General features: G+C 37.6%; 1 protein-coding gene across 1 annotated transcript in view; it reads right to left on the reverse strand.

The window, feature by feature from the left end:
• Positions 1-2,770: 2,770 nt before the first annotated feature.
• pax3b (paired box 3b) overlaps positions 2,771-17,644 on the reverse strand; it is a 34,378-nt gene continuing 19,504 nt past the window's right edge. Inside the window, exons 5-9 of the mRNA XM_079823854.1 lie at positions 15,418-15,617; positions 15,085-15,250; positions 14,815-14,996; positions 8,747-8,987; positions 2,771-5,923 (exon numbers count right to left, since the gene is read on the reverse strand). Of these exons, the coding sequence (XP_079679980.1) occupies positions 5,889-5,923; positions 8,747-8,987; positions 14,815-14,996; positions 15,085-15,250; positions 15,418-15,617 (824 nt within the window). The 3' untranslated portion in view covers positions 2,771-5,888. The remainder of the gene's footprint in view (positions 5,924-8,746; positions 8,988-14,814; positions 14,997-15,084; positions 15,251-15,417; positions 15,618-17,644) is intronic.

The raw sequence follows: 17,644 nt of genomic DNA on the forward strand, positions 1-17,644 counted from the left end.
CAGAATCATGGAAATCAGTATCAGATCAGTAAAGAATCAGTAAATGTTACAACTGCAAGCCACCGATTTCAGGTGCGCCACATGCAGAGTGACATATTGCTTTAAACTCCAAAAGAGATTGGCAAGTATGCTTAAAATATTGAGACATTTATTAAAATATATAATATAATATTTGTTCTTTATTGAGTCATATACACACAAAAAAGCCAATGGCATTATTCAAGATTATAAAAGTCAGTGATCCAGTCATTTAATCCGCACAATCGAGAGACTCACGTGTGGGCGAAAAAGTTCGTCAAGCAGTTTTCACTCGAGTGGACCAACAGAAAAATAATATAATGGGCAACAGTGTAAAAGTAACCCAATTCCGTGGGCTAAGTCATAGGGTGCGGCTGGGCTTCAGACAACCCGAGTTTGAGTCCCCGGTTCGAGGTTCGGGCTTCTCAAGCCAACATCAAAGTTTGTTTGCAAACTTTAGCCTCTTGTTGATATTTGCTTTACTATTAAAAATTGACCTTTTTTTTTTAGCTTAAATTTACTTTTTTAGTTTAAAGTGTGAGGTGACCCGGGTAAAAAAAAAGAAAAAGAAAGAAACATCAACATAGCCTTAGCCTGACAAGCATCAAGATGTTGGGTCTGGGAACAAACCATTGGCAGGGCTCAATCCGAGGGGCGGGATCAACGGTTGTCTTTCAAATTCCCTCTGCTCGCAATTGGACAGCGCTACAACCAACCAGAGACCTATCAGTGGTGAGACAACAATCACAAGCGGGTTGTGGCTGAGTTCCATGCGTTTTCCCAACAGTGGAGCTAGTTGATAGATTAAACTTTTGCCGTATCCGGTCAGCAAAACTCAGAACACATCTTCCTTTTTTAAGAATGACTTCAGTGCCGTTCTTTGTTTGCAGGGAATTCACGACAGAGCCGTCGCAACTCTGCCGTCATTATGTTAAGCCCGCCCACCGACTCTATACACGATGTGATTGGCCTGACTAGAGTTTGGTTTTTCAAGATCGCAAGCCAACGGAGAGTTGCTAGACGCCCTGGCCTCAAATTATATTTGCTGCCGCTAGGGGTCGTCTAAATTTCTAGGCTACTAGCCTATGAGAAACAGAATAAAAATATACTTGGCAATATCGCAATTCAAAGTCAATAATCGCTGCTGCAGGTGTCAGAGATCTCAAGAGGACGTTGGATGAAATGAATATCTACTTAACCCATTGAAACCAAACCTTCATGTCTATCCTCATCATTCAGTCAACGCTGTACTTCAGGTAAAGACAGTTTTTTAAAAAACTACATGGAAGTATCATGACATCGACCACAGCTTGACATAAAATGTGCCAAGGTAGGCCTACTATGGTTTCTTTGAGATTGCTTAGCTTGGCATGCAAGATACCATACCATACAACATATATGTATATTTCTGTAGGCTAATATTATAAAACTGATATTTCAAAATGTTAATGGCCTTTATGTCCCTGCAATAAAACTTGAAAAGATGAAGTATCTTTATTTTAGAGTTTATTAGAATATATTTTAAATTAACAAGACCGTTTGGTGCTTGAGTAGCAGGTGTAATTACACACCAGTAGGGGGCAGCATTGCAATAGAAATGAATCAGCTGGCAGGCCTATCTGAAGATACACAACTGTCCTATGAGTGTGCATGAATATGAAATAGATCATGAGAGGGGAAAACTAGACTAGTGTATGTGTACAGTTTAAAATAGTCTTTAACTGTACTAAATAGTGCAGAGCCAATTGAGTTTTGCTTTGAATCTGTTTTTGTTGTTGGAGAACAAATGAACTAGCTACCTAGTCATATTTAGTTTGAAAGATAAGCTACATGATATTAGCTTCTTGTTTACTATTGAAAACAGTATCTCACTCACATTCTTGCCTGTGATAAAAACTACATTCATGTGCCCTTTGATTTTTTTTAAATGTTACACCAATCGGATGCACAACAAATTGTAGCAACCTTTTCCCCACTAATTATAGAAGAATCAACAATAATTGTTTCCCTGCTATGAGAGCGTAATTAAGTCAAGACACATATTTGAGGATCAGATGAAAAACAGATCAGACTGTATTTTATTTTCATCTGCCTGAGCTCGTCCTCCTCCCTCTCTCTCTCTCTCTCTCTCTCTCTCTCTCTCTCTCTCTCTCTCTCTCTCTCTCTCTCTCTCTCTCTCTCTCTCTCTGTGATGAACATGTGCCAGACCTGTGAACTTTACACTTTGACCCCTCAGATGATGGAGAAGGGTGAAGGAGAGGACTCTGTTTGAAGGTTGGCATTTACAGGGGAAGACTGCGGGTCAAAAGAAGAATGAATGAATGAAAGAAAGAAAGAAAGATGCATGAGTTTGACATAAAATAGCATCTGTCTCCCTGTCCTTTATTCTTGAGGTGTTTTGAGGAGGTTTTCAGTGTTCACAGGTGAAGCGTTTGATCAGCTGAGGAAGAACAGAGACATGAATCATCCTGGAAAGTGTGAAACATCAGCTATGAATGGAGACAGATGTGTGAGAGATGTATAGCCTCTGTTGTTTTTTATGTATTATAATGGCATTTTGAGTGAATTATAATATCTACAGACTAATTGAATCCTTAAAAAAGCCTTAATAGCTTTATGAATCTATTTTGCAATTGACAATATCAATAAATGCACCAAAAGGAGGTTATGTCCCTAGTTTTGTCTCCAAAGTAGCTAAGTACATACACACACACACACACACACACACACACACACACAAACAGGGTTTATTGTCATACAATAAATGATTTAATTAGGAAAAATATCAGGAGGATACAGATACGCAATCACACACATACAAAATAAATTAATACAAAAAAAAAACATTCAGAGTTGTTGTGGCTGTACTGTCAGTATTTTTGAGCACTTTAATTTTTGACCATCTCTGGTAAGAAGAAAAACAACAAAGAAGGTTTTAGTTATTGTGTGGATGTACACATTTATATTGCAATCAGATAATATCAAATCAGTAGAAATATATTTACTAAAAAAAGTCATTTTCACAGAGCATCTTTCCAACACCCCGACTGACAGCACTGCTAAAGGAATTATTTGTCAAATGTATAATAAAACAGACAGTATGATTTCGAACTCACTTTAAAGGTACACTATGCAAATTTTTTTGTTCAAATATATTCAATATATTAATCCTTCTTCCAAAACGTGTTTTTTGTCTTACACTGATTCTGTAGGCCAGTGTTTAGATTTGTGATGGGATGGCTTTTGTGGGAAATTGCGTACATACGTCCCTCATCCATGCGTGTCTTATATCCATACATAAATAGAGAAAAGTTGCTCCGGCTACGTTGACGCGTATATGGTGTGAGAATGGCATAGGTTAGTTGTCACAACGAGCGAGAAAGCTAGACATGGAGCAGCTGAACCTCAAACCTCCGGGGAATCGTTTTAAACAAATGGCGAACAGAGGAGAGTCTGCTGGCAAAAAAGAGAAGCGACAGAGCTCGTAATAAAACAAGAATCAACATTGGCTTGGCTTTAAGAGATAGCAAGAACGGAGGGATTTGAAATGTTGTAAAAGCGACGTGGAGATGGCGTTTGTAAAGTCGATTGTAACTCATCATCTATTGTGAAGGCTCATTTCATTATGATTGTTGCAGCTGTGCTGGAATTTATTTTAAGGAAGTACCGTGTCTATTTATGTGTAAAGCTACAGTAACGTCTTCAGCTAGTCAGCGTGAGATCGTTTCCATCAAAACTTAAGCCTAGTAGTGAATGTTTTATACGGAGCCCTGCACGTGACATGCAGGAAAAAAAACTAGTAGGCTAAATCATGCGCACAATTTATAAATCAAGGGAATGAATTAGTAAATTGTGTGCAGGTTTTAGCAAGTTGTATGAGCAGTAGGAGAACCATATTCATCCACACAGTCAGTTTGTTTTTTAAAGGCACACTATGTAGTTGTTTGCCGCTAGAGGTCGCCTTTTCAAAACAAAGGCGTAGCTTGATGAGGCAGAGATTGAGTGTGGAATCTTGGGAGTTGTCGTCTACAGCCGGTGAAAAAGAATCAGACGGGACTCGGGCAGAAATCATTTTCATGGATGAGATTATTAACGTTACTGTAGTATGAAGCAGAGCAGGGCCGAGTGCTGTGGGAGCTGAACAAGCCCGCTGGAGCAATTGCTAATGAGAGATGAGCGCGACACACGGCTCGACAGCAGCAGAGTTTTTATTATGCCACAGTCGCTCATTCTTCCGCTCATGCGTATGTGGGGTAATGCAGCGCTGTTTTATCATATTAGATATTTTTGAGTGTGTTGAAAATTATGTTATAACGTTGCTCTGTGCGTTCACTCGGCGGCTGCTATGAGACACAGTAAGCTAGCTCGATATTAAAATATCGTATTAATAAATGCTGGATGGCTTGTTTTGCTAAATGGCGTGCAATTCATTTTTAAAACATATTGTTTGACGGAGAAAATGCTGTATTACTGTACAATAATTCGTTTTCTGTCTATAAATGTTTCCAAACAGTTGTTCCTTTGTCTAATAAAACATATAATATATTAAAGCGTCTTTGGTGTTTCCCATAGACTGTAAAAAAATATGGACGTAGAGTCTGAAGAGCAGTTTTGAAGCCTCAAAGTCGACCATTGCCATCTTGTCAGCGCATCATCGCACATCACTCCCGGATAACTGAAAATGGGCAAAGAGGCGGGATGTGGGCGGAGCTGAGGTGACGCGATGACTAACAGACAGCAGACAAACGGCAATCCACCTGTCACTCAAAGTTAATTATGCAGAACTTTAAGGCTTTATATAATGTAAACGAATGTAAACAAAAAAATTCACCCCCCTCACCGTTGTCATAAAGGGCAAAATTAGCCGTATAGACCAAAACCACAATTTGTACAAGACTGTAAACATGTTTTTTTCTGCTGTAAAGTTGGGCATTTTAACACGAGGTTCAATGAGATTCTGCTCCCTTCTGGAGCCTTTCTCTTGTGGCCAGTCGATGAACTGCAGTTTAAGTCACTTCCGTATTGGCTTCAAGAGAAACTGGGGGAGATTGCCGCTTGGTGTTTCCGCTCGGAAATCGAGGGTAACGCGGGTATGATGTCATTGATAGGCGACGCACGGACACGGTCCGTGTCCTGGTTAAAATTGCTTATTTCTCTGGATTTAAACATTCTTGGAAACATCTAAGTACACAATGCAAGTCAACAAAATATATAACACTGCTCTAGTGGTTTTTGGATATTTTAATCCAAAAATCTTACATATTGTACCTTTAACTGCTAGAAGGCCAAAAGTTACATAGTATACCTTTAAGCAAATAAGTTCCGAAATGCTGCATAAAAATAAGAAATTATTCAAATGTCAAGGAATGTGTGAGAAAAAGTTAATTGCCGGCTCTAAAATATATGTCTTTTATTTACAACGTGGGCAGAGATTGATGTGTCTGGCATCATACGAATGCCGATCTCGTTCCACGCTCTTGCTTTGGACGGTTGCAAAGACTGGCTGTGAATGTCTCGTATGAATGTGGCCATGCATTTCTATTCCTCATATTGCACGTAAACTTGTTTTGCAGTAAAATCATACACAAATGTCTCCTTTTTTGTTTTGATTCAACTTGTCTTGTTGTGTTTTCTGGGATTGTGGATAATTCTGCTGGAAGGGCTTTTGAAGAAGAGTTCAAGGGAATGTTTAAGACGGACAAGGCCCTTTTGATCTGCCGGCTGTGTGTGTGTGGCTGTGCCATCCTGTGGCGTAACAGTTTTATTTGTGTTGCCAAGTCAAAGAATTTTAGATCTCTGTCCTTTATTTCTCATCTTTCCACAGGCTTTGAAAATGCAGGACTTTGGGACACTTGAGTTTCACGATCCTTTCAGGCAATTTCAGGCCTCAGATAATGAAAGGAATCTGGAAGAAAAGAGAAAGAGGATTTTAAATGTAAAGAGCATGATGAAAATGTACCAATAATGTTAAATGATTTCCTATATAATATGCATAATATGCAGCTTTGGTCTGATAATGTTTGCATGAGTTATCCAGCCGCTGGATTAAAAAAAAGAAAGCATGTGCCGTCCATTTGACACAGCAATCAGGCTAGCAAACGCTGACCCTCCCCTTCATTAAAGAGCTGCCGTATTTTTGTGCGGCGGCCATTTCATCAGAGCGTAACTTTATGAGCTTACTGTGAGCTGGGATAGTGAGATAGACAAGAGCAGCTGCTTCTCATCATGATACTGCCACAGGAGATTAGCATCCAACCATGATATTCACACACACGCAAACCCAGTCCAGATATTACACAATCAGACCTCTGCAAATCACATACAACTATGTACAAACATCTGATGTGAGCCCTTTACCCTTTTATTATATGTTCAGGTTTAAAATGTCAGGTCATGAACAAACTCCAAGTATTGGGAGTGACAATCATATTTTGGAGTTATCATTCTGTCAGTGTACAGATGACACTATCGGTAACACTTTGAATTTAAGGGTTCAATTCTCGTTAATAATTAGTTGCTTATTAGCATGCATATTACTAGGATATTGGATATTTATTACTAGTTATAAAGCACGTATTAATGCCTTATTCTAAGACTGTCCTCCAAAAAAAATGACTCTACAGGTCAATTTTCAAGCACCTTATTACGACCTTTATTTACATTTTTAAGTCATGAGCCCTCCAGCTGGCGTAAAAATAATGACAGTGTCGTGTTACGTCTGTCGACGCATGACTGTCGTTACCAATCAGCGAGTTCATTTAAATGCAATGTGTGGACTATGTTGTCATATTTCCATTTAGCAAAAATCATTATTTATTTACAACTACACCCACCCCACCCAGTGATTTATAGTGCGTATATACTTTATGAGCACATGTGATCCCTGGGATCGAACCCACGATTGCATGATCACATGATTACTTGATGTTGTATTTTGCAATGCTCTATCAATTGAGCTACGCAAAACCCGAAATATGACGCAAATAAAAGGAAACAAAGCATTAAAATGAACGTGTCCTGTTGTCGATAGGGACGCAACTTTAGTAAACGCTCCTATGGGTCGTATTTCATGAATTCAAATGAAAGTGTCCTGTTGTCGATAGGGATGCAACTTTAGTAAATGCTCCTATGGGTCGTATTTCAGGGAAGTGACAAACCACCTATATAGGCGTATTGTTTGGAGGACATGTTGCTTATTCCGCATTACTTTATTCTACATCCCTTAATCCTACCCAATACCTGATATTAAACACTACAAGAAATATCTTACTAACTATTAATAAGCAGTAAATTAGGAGTTTATTGAGGCAAAAGTCATAGTTAATAGTGAATATGTGCTCCCCGTACTAAAGTTACCACACTATCAGTACCAAAACTGTAATGACTGACATAGCGATTAGGCTACTGTAGAAAGGTTTTTTGGGTCTCGCAGCTGTAAACAGAAAATACACATGATAACTTTGACTAATGAAATATTATTACTTATTTTAATGTTATATTATCATTATGCTACTTTTAGAGGGTGATTTTGAGATTAATTATTTTTAATTGATTTAATTTATTGACAGCATTAATAGTAGCAGTCAAAAGTTTGAAAACATTAAGATTTTTGAATGTTTCTGAAAGAAGTGATGATTACCAAGGCTGTATTTAAATTTAAATATTCAAAAATACAGTAAAAACTGAAATATTGTGAAATATTGTTACTGTTTTCTATTTGAATATATGTTCAAATGTAATTTATTCCTGTGATCAAAGGTGAATTTTTAGCATCATTACTCCAGTCTTCAGTGTCACATGATCCTTCTGAAATCATTCTAATATGCTGATTTCTGCTCAAGAAACATTTATGATTATTATCAATGTTGAAAACAGATGTGTCCACTTTTTTTCAGGATTATTATAGTATTTATATAATATAATATATAACATCAATAAAGTTGTATATAAATATGTCAATACAAATATTTAAGCTATATAAAATATGTATGTTATAGAGAATATCTAAAAAAGAATTAGAAAAAGAATTTTTAATAAGCAATAACCTACAGCACTATAATTATATATATATATATATATATATATATATATATATATATATATATATATATATATATATATATATATATATATATATATATATATATATATATATATATATATATATATATATATATATATATATATATTTATTACCGGTCAAAAGTTTTTGGACAGTACGATTTTTTATGTTTTTAAAAGTCTCTTTCTCACCAAGGCTGCATTTTCTTTATTGAAATACAAGAAAACAAAAAAAAGTAATATTGTGAAATATTATTAAAATGTCAAATAAATATATATATATATATATATATATATATATATATATATATATATATATATATATATATATATATATATATATATATATATATATGTATGCTGAATAATAATTTTACTAAGCAAGAATAATTATATGTAATTTATATATAAATTACTTATCGTTTTTTTTATCACGTGAACAGTGTATAATTGCTTGTACAATTTTTCCGATTTTTTGCATTTACTTTTTGCCTTTTTTTGTTTATCGAGAAAATGCTGGGAAAAGAGGGAGGTGTAAGATCAGCAGATGATGCAGACTAGAATTGGACGCACTCACTCCAGACATTAGAGGATGTGCACAAAGACTTAAACTAGCGGCCTGTAAATCAAATAAGAAGGATAAAACCGACAGTAATAATGACCTTACTTTGTCCATACTGGCTGTACTGGTAGGGGGCGCTGTGCTCCATGCTGTAGAAGGAGGCGGGGCCGTAAGACTGTGGACTGGGCAGGTTAGAGAGGGCAGGTAGAGCCGACAGGGGCTCAACGCGCTGAGAGCAGGTGCTGCTGACAGGTCCACCCGACTCAAGAGCGCCGCTGAGAGACGACAGAGAAAACTCAGCCTGGCTCTGATGTGCAACTCCAGCTGGGGTTATCAGTCCCATAACCTACAGAGAAAGAGACAGATCACAGTTCTCACACTGACTCCATTTCAATTCACACACTGTATGTTCTAAATAATATGTGAGGTTGGGATTAGTGCAGGTTGGGATTAGTGCATTTAAAATCATATTCCGCAGGCATTTTTTTTTTTCAATATGATCCCATTGTACTGTATTCATAGAAAAACTGGAAAGGTGCTGGTAATTTTCATCTTATATTAACATGGTACAATGGGCCCTATATTTTATTTTTCTTAAAGTGTAAATTCAAAATACATTATATTAAAGATATTAAATATAACCCATACATATAATTAAATGATGAATATTTATTATTATTTTTTATTATTTTAGATTTATATATTTTAAATACACATTATACCAAAGTTTTGGGAGCCTGCCTTTACATGCACAGGAACTTCAGTGGCATCCCATTCTTAATCCGTAGGGTTTAATATGGAGTTTGTCCACCCTTTGCAGCGATAACAGCTTCAACTCTTCTGGGAAGGCTTTTCACAAGGTTTAGGAGTGTGTTTATGGGAATTTTTGACCATTCTTCTAGAAGCGCATTTGTGAGGTCAGGCACTGATGTTGGACGAGAAGGCCTGGCTCTCAGTCTCCGCTCTAATTCATCCCAAAGGTGTTCTATCGGGTTGAGGTCAGGACTCTGTGCAGGCCAGTCAAGTTCCTCCACACCAAACTCACTCATCCATGTCTTTATGGACCTTGCTTTGAGCACTGGTGTGTGAAAAAGAAGGGGCCATTTCCAAACTGTTCCCACAAATTTGGGAGCATGAAATTGTCCAAAATGTCTTGGTATGCTGAAGCATTAAGAGTTCCTTTCACTGGAATTTATGGGCCATGGAAACGCATTCCATGAAGCTCTCTACGCACTGTCCTTGAGCTAATCTGAAATCAACTAAATCTCTGATCTGTCTCTTTTTCTGTAGGTTATGGGACTGATAACCGCAGCTGGAGTTGCACATCAGAGCCAGGCTGAGTTTTCTCTGTCATCTCTCTCGGGTGGATCTGTCAGCAGCACCTGCTCTCAGCGCGTCCTTTCACTGGAACTAAGGATTGGCCCCTTAGTTGTAGTGAAAGGAACTCTTAATGCTTCAGCACACCAAGACGTTGTGGACAATTTCATGCTCCCAATTTTGTGGGAACAGTTTGGGGATGGCCCCTTCCTGTTCAAAGATGATGGCGCACCAGTGCACAAAGCGTCGGTCCATAAAGACATGGATGCGCGAGTTTGGTGAGGAGGAACTTGACTGGCCTGCACAGAGTCCTGACCTCAACCCGACAGAACATCTTTGGGATGAATTAGAGCGGAGACTGAGAGCCAGGCCTTCTCGTCCAACATCAGCGCCTGACCTCACTAATGGGCTTCTAGAAGAATGGTCAAAATTCCCATAAACACACTCCTAAACCTTGTGGAAAGCCTTCCCAGAAGAGTTGAAGCTGTTATAGCTGCAAAGGGTGGGCCAAATCCATATTAAACCATACGGATTAATGTGCATGTAAAGGCAGGCGTCCCAAAAGTTTTGGCTATATATATATATATATATATATATATATATATATATATATATATATATATATATATATATATATATATATATATATATATATATATATATATATATATATATATATATATATATATAATCTTTGCAACACAATGGGGAATCACAAACCATTTGTACATTCCAAATGTTTGGTGAACATTTGAAGTGTGCATGTTTTTTTTATAAAATGATATTGCCCACAATCCCTTGGATTACAAAACAATGGCTTTATAAGCAATAGGGGACTAGAGACGCTGTGTGTTGCGCCTTTAGCCATGATTGTATTGTTTAAATAACACACACATACACATTACACACACTTGCATGCAGATATCAGGACAGATCTCTGTGACCTGCAATTGATCAGGCAAAAAATAATTGAATTTGGGGATTGTTTAATCTGATTCTAAGACTAGAATGGAGCCACAGGGCAGTACAGTGTGTGTGTGTGTGTGTGTGTGTGTGTGTGTGTGTGTGTGTGTGTGTGTGTGTGTGTGTGTGTGTGTGTGTGTGTGTGTGTGTGTGTGTGTGTGTGTGTGTGTGTGTGTGTGTGTGTGTGTGTGTGTGTGTGTGTGTGTGTGTGTGTGTGTGTGTGTGTGTGTGTGTGTGTGTGTGTGTGTGTGTGTGTGTGTGTGTGTGTGTGTGTGTGTGTGTGTGTGTGTGTGTGTGTGTGTGTGTGTGTGTGTGTGTGTGTGTGTGTGTGTGTGTGTGTGTGTGTGTGTGTGTGTGTGTGTGTGTGTGTGTGTGTGTGTGTGTGTGTGTGTGTGTGTGTGTGTGTGTGTGTGTGTGTGTGTGTGTGTGTGTGTGTGTGTGTACTCATTACTATTTAACCTAGAAAACACTGTGCTGCATTTCAGGAATGTTGCATGTGTGCTCTGGGGAATAAAAGTTCCTGAAGCATAATTCAATCTTCCACCAGAATTATGGCCAAAATAAACACATACTCCAGTTGCTGCACCAAATAAGCACCTTTACATAGAAACAGAAAGAGAAAAGCATGTCTCCCAGGCTACAGGATCCTATTACATCAGTGGATGCAGTCAAAGCAGTGCAGCACACACACGGACACACGGTCACGCACATGGTCTCGCTTAAACCCTTTCCCATAGTGGAGCAGGGAGTGACGTGTGCCGAATCCAGGATGGAATTCTGTTTCCGAAGCTCTGGAAGATTTTCTCTGTGAGTTTTGTAAAATTTAGCAGACAACAGACAAAAATATGCTGCTGAAGTCTATTGCGGCTATAGATATTCATACATCAGTGTATAACTAGGGTTGCAGACGAACAGACAAGTAGTCACACCGCCTTTGACCATTCCAATATGGCGGACGGCTTGCGTTTTAACGGCCCATAAAAACAGCCACTAATGATGTACAGTATCTATGCATATACACCGATCAGGCATAACTTCCTAATACTGTGTTGGTCCCCCTTTTGCTGCCAAATCAGCCCTGACCCATCGAGGCATGGACTCCACTAGACCCCTGAAGGTGTGCTGTGGTATCTGGCACCAAGATGTTAGCAGCAGATCCTTTAAGTCCTGTAAGTTGCGAGGTGGGGCATCCATGAATCGGACTTGTTTGTTCAGCTCATCCCACAGATGCTCGATTGGATTGAGATCTGGGGAATTTAGAGGCCAAGTCAACACCTCAAACTCATTGTTGTGCTCCTCAAACCATTCCTGAACCATTTTTGCTTTGTGGCGGCGCATTATCTACTGAGAGAGCCACAGCCACCAGGGAATAGGTAGGTGGTAAAAGTAACATCCACATGGATGGCAGGACCCAAGGTTTCCCAGCAGAACATTGCCCAAAGCATCACTGCCTCCGCCGGCTTGCCTTCTTCCCATAGTGCACCAGTCGTCTAGCCATCACAATTTGGCCCTTATCAAACTCGCTCAAATATTTGTAAAATATTTAATTCACTATAACATTAGAAAATATGGGTTCATATATACATATATATATATATATATATATATATATATATATATATATACACACACACATGTTTATATAGTAAAGATGAAAAGGCTGCATATATTTGATTAAAAACACAGTAAACAGTAATATTATGAAATATATTTACAATTTAAAATAACTGTTTTCTATTGTAATTTATAGTAAGATGTAATCTATTCCTGTGTTTCAGCATCATTACTCCAGTGTGTCACATGATCCTTCAGAAATCAGTATAATATGATGGTTTGATGATCAAGTCACTTGACAGAATTCTTTGATAAATAGAGTTCAAAAGAAAATCCTTTGTAACATTATAAATCTCTTTCCTGTCACTTTTGATCAATTTAATGTGTCCTTGATGAATAAAAGTCTTAATTTCTTTCAAAAAATATATGTAAGACAGCGCAGATTGAAACATCCATCTCAATATTACGCTAGGATGCTTCGAATCTTAACAACATTTGTCACATATTACCACTATAGATGATGACAGCGAGAATGTGAGACTGTACTTCATTCACACCCGTCAGAGCTGTAATTCATAGCGCTCTGTCAGTGTTCTTGACAAACACCCCCCGGTGAGGCTTTGGTGCGCTCCTTTTACAAATGAGAAACATGTGCGGGTCAGTCGTCCTATCTATCACACAGAGGGGGGTTAGTGTTGCTGTGTGTTCTGTGCTTTGCTCTGTACGGTCCAATGAAAAGCTAAAGATAACCGAGTGAAATATGGCCCATGGATGACCCGCGATGGTGGAATTTATCTGCGTAATGCATCGTCTTGAAGTGTGTAATAGTTTCTACAGAAGCCAAAAGTGCCCATTAAACTGACACTCAACTGTGGGTCAACAGGTGGGATCGACAACACCGTCCACCGAATCCCTCTCAACTGGATGTTGTTAAGTTTTAAGGGCTTAACCAAAAATTGAAATACCATTTATCACTTGTTTATGCTGTGGTTTAAAGTTTAAGCTCTACCATGCTGCCAAATACCTCGGGATATGATTTAGACAGTTTATCATAGTTTTGTGATGAATCTATCAGTTAAAATGTCTGCTGTTTGAGCTGTAAAGTGTCTAAGTTGTTATTTTGAGGTGGTAAACATTGCTTTACAGATGTTTTATGGAGGATTGGAAGCTGCATTTTTAATGTTAATAAAACAAATCTTTCATTAAAAACATAATGAAATAAATTAGATTTCTCCATTGGACTTTGATATATATATTGCAATATATATATTATTAATATAAGAAATAAATTCATATTATTTAAATAATCATATTAATATGTACTGTAATATTCATATAATTATAATATTTCCATAATTTGTGTGTGTATTCCAAACACACACACACACTCTCTCTAAATGAACAACTAACTTTTGCACATTCCACATCTATATATTAAACACTTATGAATAGTATTAAATTAAATAGTATAAAAGTTATTAATTTTGTAAATATTATAACTATACTAATATTATACTTATAATATATATATAACTATACTTATATTTTATAAATTATTCATGTAATATAATACATTAATTCATATCATTTCAATTATCATATTAATATGTAATTATTACATTATATACATAATTTAAATTATATTAATTAATGTATTATATTACATGAATAATTTATTATATATATATAATATATTAGTATTATTAAATGTTATATATTATTGCATAAATCTAATTATGTTAATATGATATTATATATTAGTATGATAATTTAAATAATATGATATATATATATATATATATATATATATATATATATATATATATATATATATATATATATATATATATATATATATATATATATATATATATATATATATATATATATATATATATATATATATATATATATATATATATATATATATATATATATATATATAAAGTAAGAAGATTTCACACGACATAACATGCATGTAAAAGTTTAGTAAGTGTATTATAACTCATATTCAGTACACGTGCAATGTTATGGACATACCTTCAAAGCAGTGTGAATATGATTTTATTTTAAATGTGTATTTGTGATGCTGCACACTTAGCGGCTGGACTTCCATGATAAGTGTGTTACTGTATGCAAAATTAGGGACTTGCTTTTCTGTGGTAACCAACATCAGGCCCAATGATGCTTTACTGGTTCAATCCAGTTTTAATGTTCAGACTTGGTCATTGTTTAAACCAGTCATGCCTCTCCAACAAATAATGGCAACCTAATGATTACTGACTGCTTTGGTAAAAGGGTTTTAAAATGATTAGAAAGTAGCTCTGTGGCTTTATTACCTGAGAAGACAGTCCGTTATTGATGGAAGAGTTAGCGTGACTGTTATGAGGTCCAAAGGTGTCTGAATATCCTGCGTAACCATGCCGACTAGAGAGACAATAGGAAGCCCCGCCCTCCTGCCCCGCCCCTCCAGAACTCTGATGTAGCGGGAGCGGCTGAGGTCTGTGTAAAGTACTTGAATCTGAGAACACATACAGTCGCCAATAATGGTTACAAAATACATCAGAATATATTTTCTGTAAATTGGAATTTATGTATAAAATATTTACCTTGAGAAAGGCCAGCGGGTCCGTACTGGCTCTCTGACAGCTGATACGGGGAAAGACTGGACATGGCCGGATGTGAAAAACCACCAGGGATCAGGTGATTGAACGACATGAGCTGATTGGCTCCCGCTTGCTTCCTCCAACGAGCTCGTCTATTACTAAACCACACCTGAGAGAAGACAAACATCGAAAAAATGTCATACAAAATGTTTAATTCTGTCTATTCTTTCTAAGGTGTAGGAGGATTTCAGGGTGATTGGGACACTTTTTGCCATTGAGATGACTTGGAAAAAGTGTCCCAATCACCCTGAATTCACCCTAGTGGTGTATTTGTACCTGTACTCGTGCCTCTGTGAGTTTAGCTCTCTGAGCGAGCTCTTCTCTGGTGTAGATATCAGGGTAATGTGTGCGTTCAAAAGCCCTCTCCAGCTCCTCCAGCTGCTCGGCCGTGAATGTTGTTCGACTGCGCCGCTGTTTCCTTTTCAGCGGCAGATCGGGCTCAGATTCCACATCTGAACCTTCATCAGACGGACTCGCTGAAACACACACAAATCCAAAGAATAGAGAATTTTTTATTCGATTATTTAGAAATGTAAAGGGGTCATGACATGAGCAATCTAATTTGCCTTGATTTTTTGACATATAAAAGGTCTTTGTACCATTAAAACATCCTGCAAGTTTCATACATTCTTCTCATTGTGAAGCATTAATTTAAAGGTGCACTATGTAACATTTTTGCAGTAAAATATCCAAAAACCACTAGACCAGTGTTATATATTTTGTTCAGTTGAGTACTTACAATATCCCAAATGTTTCCAACTATTTGTAAATTGTGAGAAAATTGCTATTTTAACCAAGGAACCGGGACGTGTGAGTGAGTCGCCCGACAATTGCGTCATATCTGCGTTACCCTCATTTCCGGTTTTGTTTTATTTTGCAGAAACGCTTTACTCTCACTGCAGTGTGAACAAGTGTCATAGCAGCCGCAGAGAGAACGCACAGAGTAACGTCATAACATCATTGTCAACACACTCAGATGTATCTAATATGATAAACAGCTGCGTTACCTCATACTCATGACCGTAAAAGCGGAAATGGCACCGGCGACTGTGGCATAATAAAAGTCCCGCCGGCGACTGTGGCATAATAAAAGTCCCGCCAGCGATTGTGGCATAATAAAAGTCCCGCCGGCGACTGTGGCATAATAAAAGTCCCGCCAGTGACTGTGGCATAATAAAAGTCCCACCGGCGACTTTGCCATAATAAAGGTCCCGCTGCTTGCGAGGCTTGTGTTGCGCTCTTCTTATTAACAATCGCTCCTGCTTCTGCTTCATACTATAGTAACATTAATAATCACATACATGAACATGATTTCTGCCCGAGTCCTATCCCGATTCTTTTCCACCGACTACGAGGCGGAGATCACATGTCCCAAGATTCTACGCTCAAATTTGGCGTCATCAAACTACGCCTTTGTTTTGAATAGACGACCTCTAGTGGACGGAAATGTTACACAGTGCACCTTTAATCAAGCTCCAAAAATGGCTCGTTTTGATATTGTGGGATCTGTGGAGTCACACTGGCAAATACATTTGCATATAACCTCCATTTCCCTCCAGAACAAGACATCGACGTATAGTTTTACATCATCGCACCATAGGCCCCGCCCACTGGGATTCAGTCGCTTAACGGCAGACATTTGCCTACATCGTATGTGAGCATCGCGTCAAAAGCAAACGGAACCCATTATAATCATTGACGCTGTCTACACTGGATACAGTATACAGATGCACATTCAGTTTCTTCCGTATTTCACACACTTGAGTCTGTCGACAACAGGACAAATTGAAGAGTGAAAGAACATTTGCCTTGGCGCGTCCCGTTTAAACAGCTCATTTGTGTCTCTGTACAGACTTCAGAAAGATCCCAGTGTCGGAAACAAGTGGATGGTTCATTTAAATGGCATCCCGGATCGCATCAGAGGATTATATGTTTGTTCGGAGCATTTTGTTTTGTAAATGAGGCACAGTGTTATGGAGAAATCGCAAAGAAACTTTTGTTGACAGATGAAGCAGCCAAATGTATTGGATCTGACAGCAGATGCATCACAAACCATAAGTAAATGATTTCATAATTTATTTTTATATGGATAATGCTTTTAAAACAATAGCAAGTGGGCGTTGGGGCATTGATACTGTTTCCTGTGCAATGGCTTTAGCCAACCATAACAAAGAACATTTAAAATGAAGGTTGAAAATAATCGTTTTTCCGCATATATATATATATATACTGAATTGTTCTGAACATCTGAAAAACTGGTTTGTCTTATATTCAGGGTCTAGACTAGACATGTCAATAATACAACCTGCCAAATACGCATAAAATGAGTGTGCCAAGAAATATGGAGTATCAGAGAGTAATGTTAGAAGATTGTGAGCACAAAAAGACAATCTTAAAAAATGCTGACAGTCAAAGAAAAGCTTACCCTCTGAGAGCCGCGTGACTGACATGTTTGCGTGTCTCTCTGATGGGACCAAACATCCAACATAAGTGATTTTAAAAT

Source organism: Gobio gobio (genome assembly GCF_949357685.1).
Source record: "Gobio gobio genome assembly, chromosome: 8".
In the NCBI taxonomy this organism is placed as follows: domain Eukaryota; kingdom Metazoa; phylum Chordata; class Actinopteri; order Cypriniformes; family Gobionidae; genus Gobio; species Gobio gobio.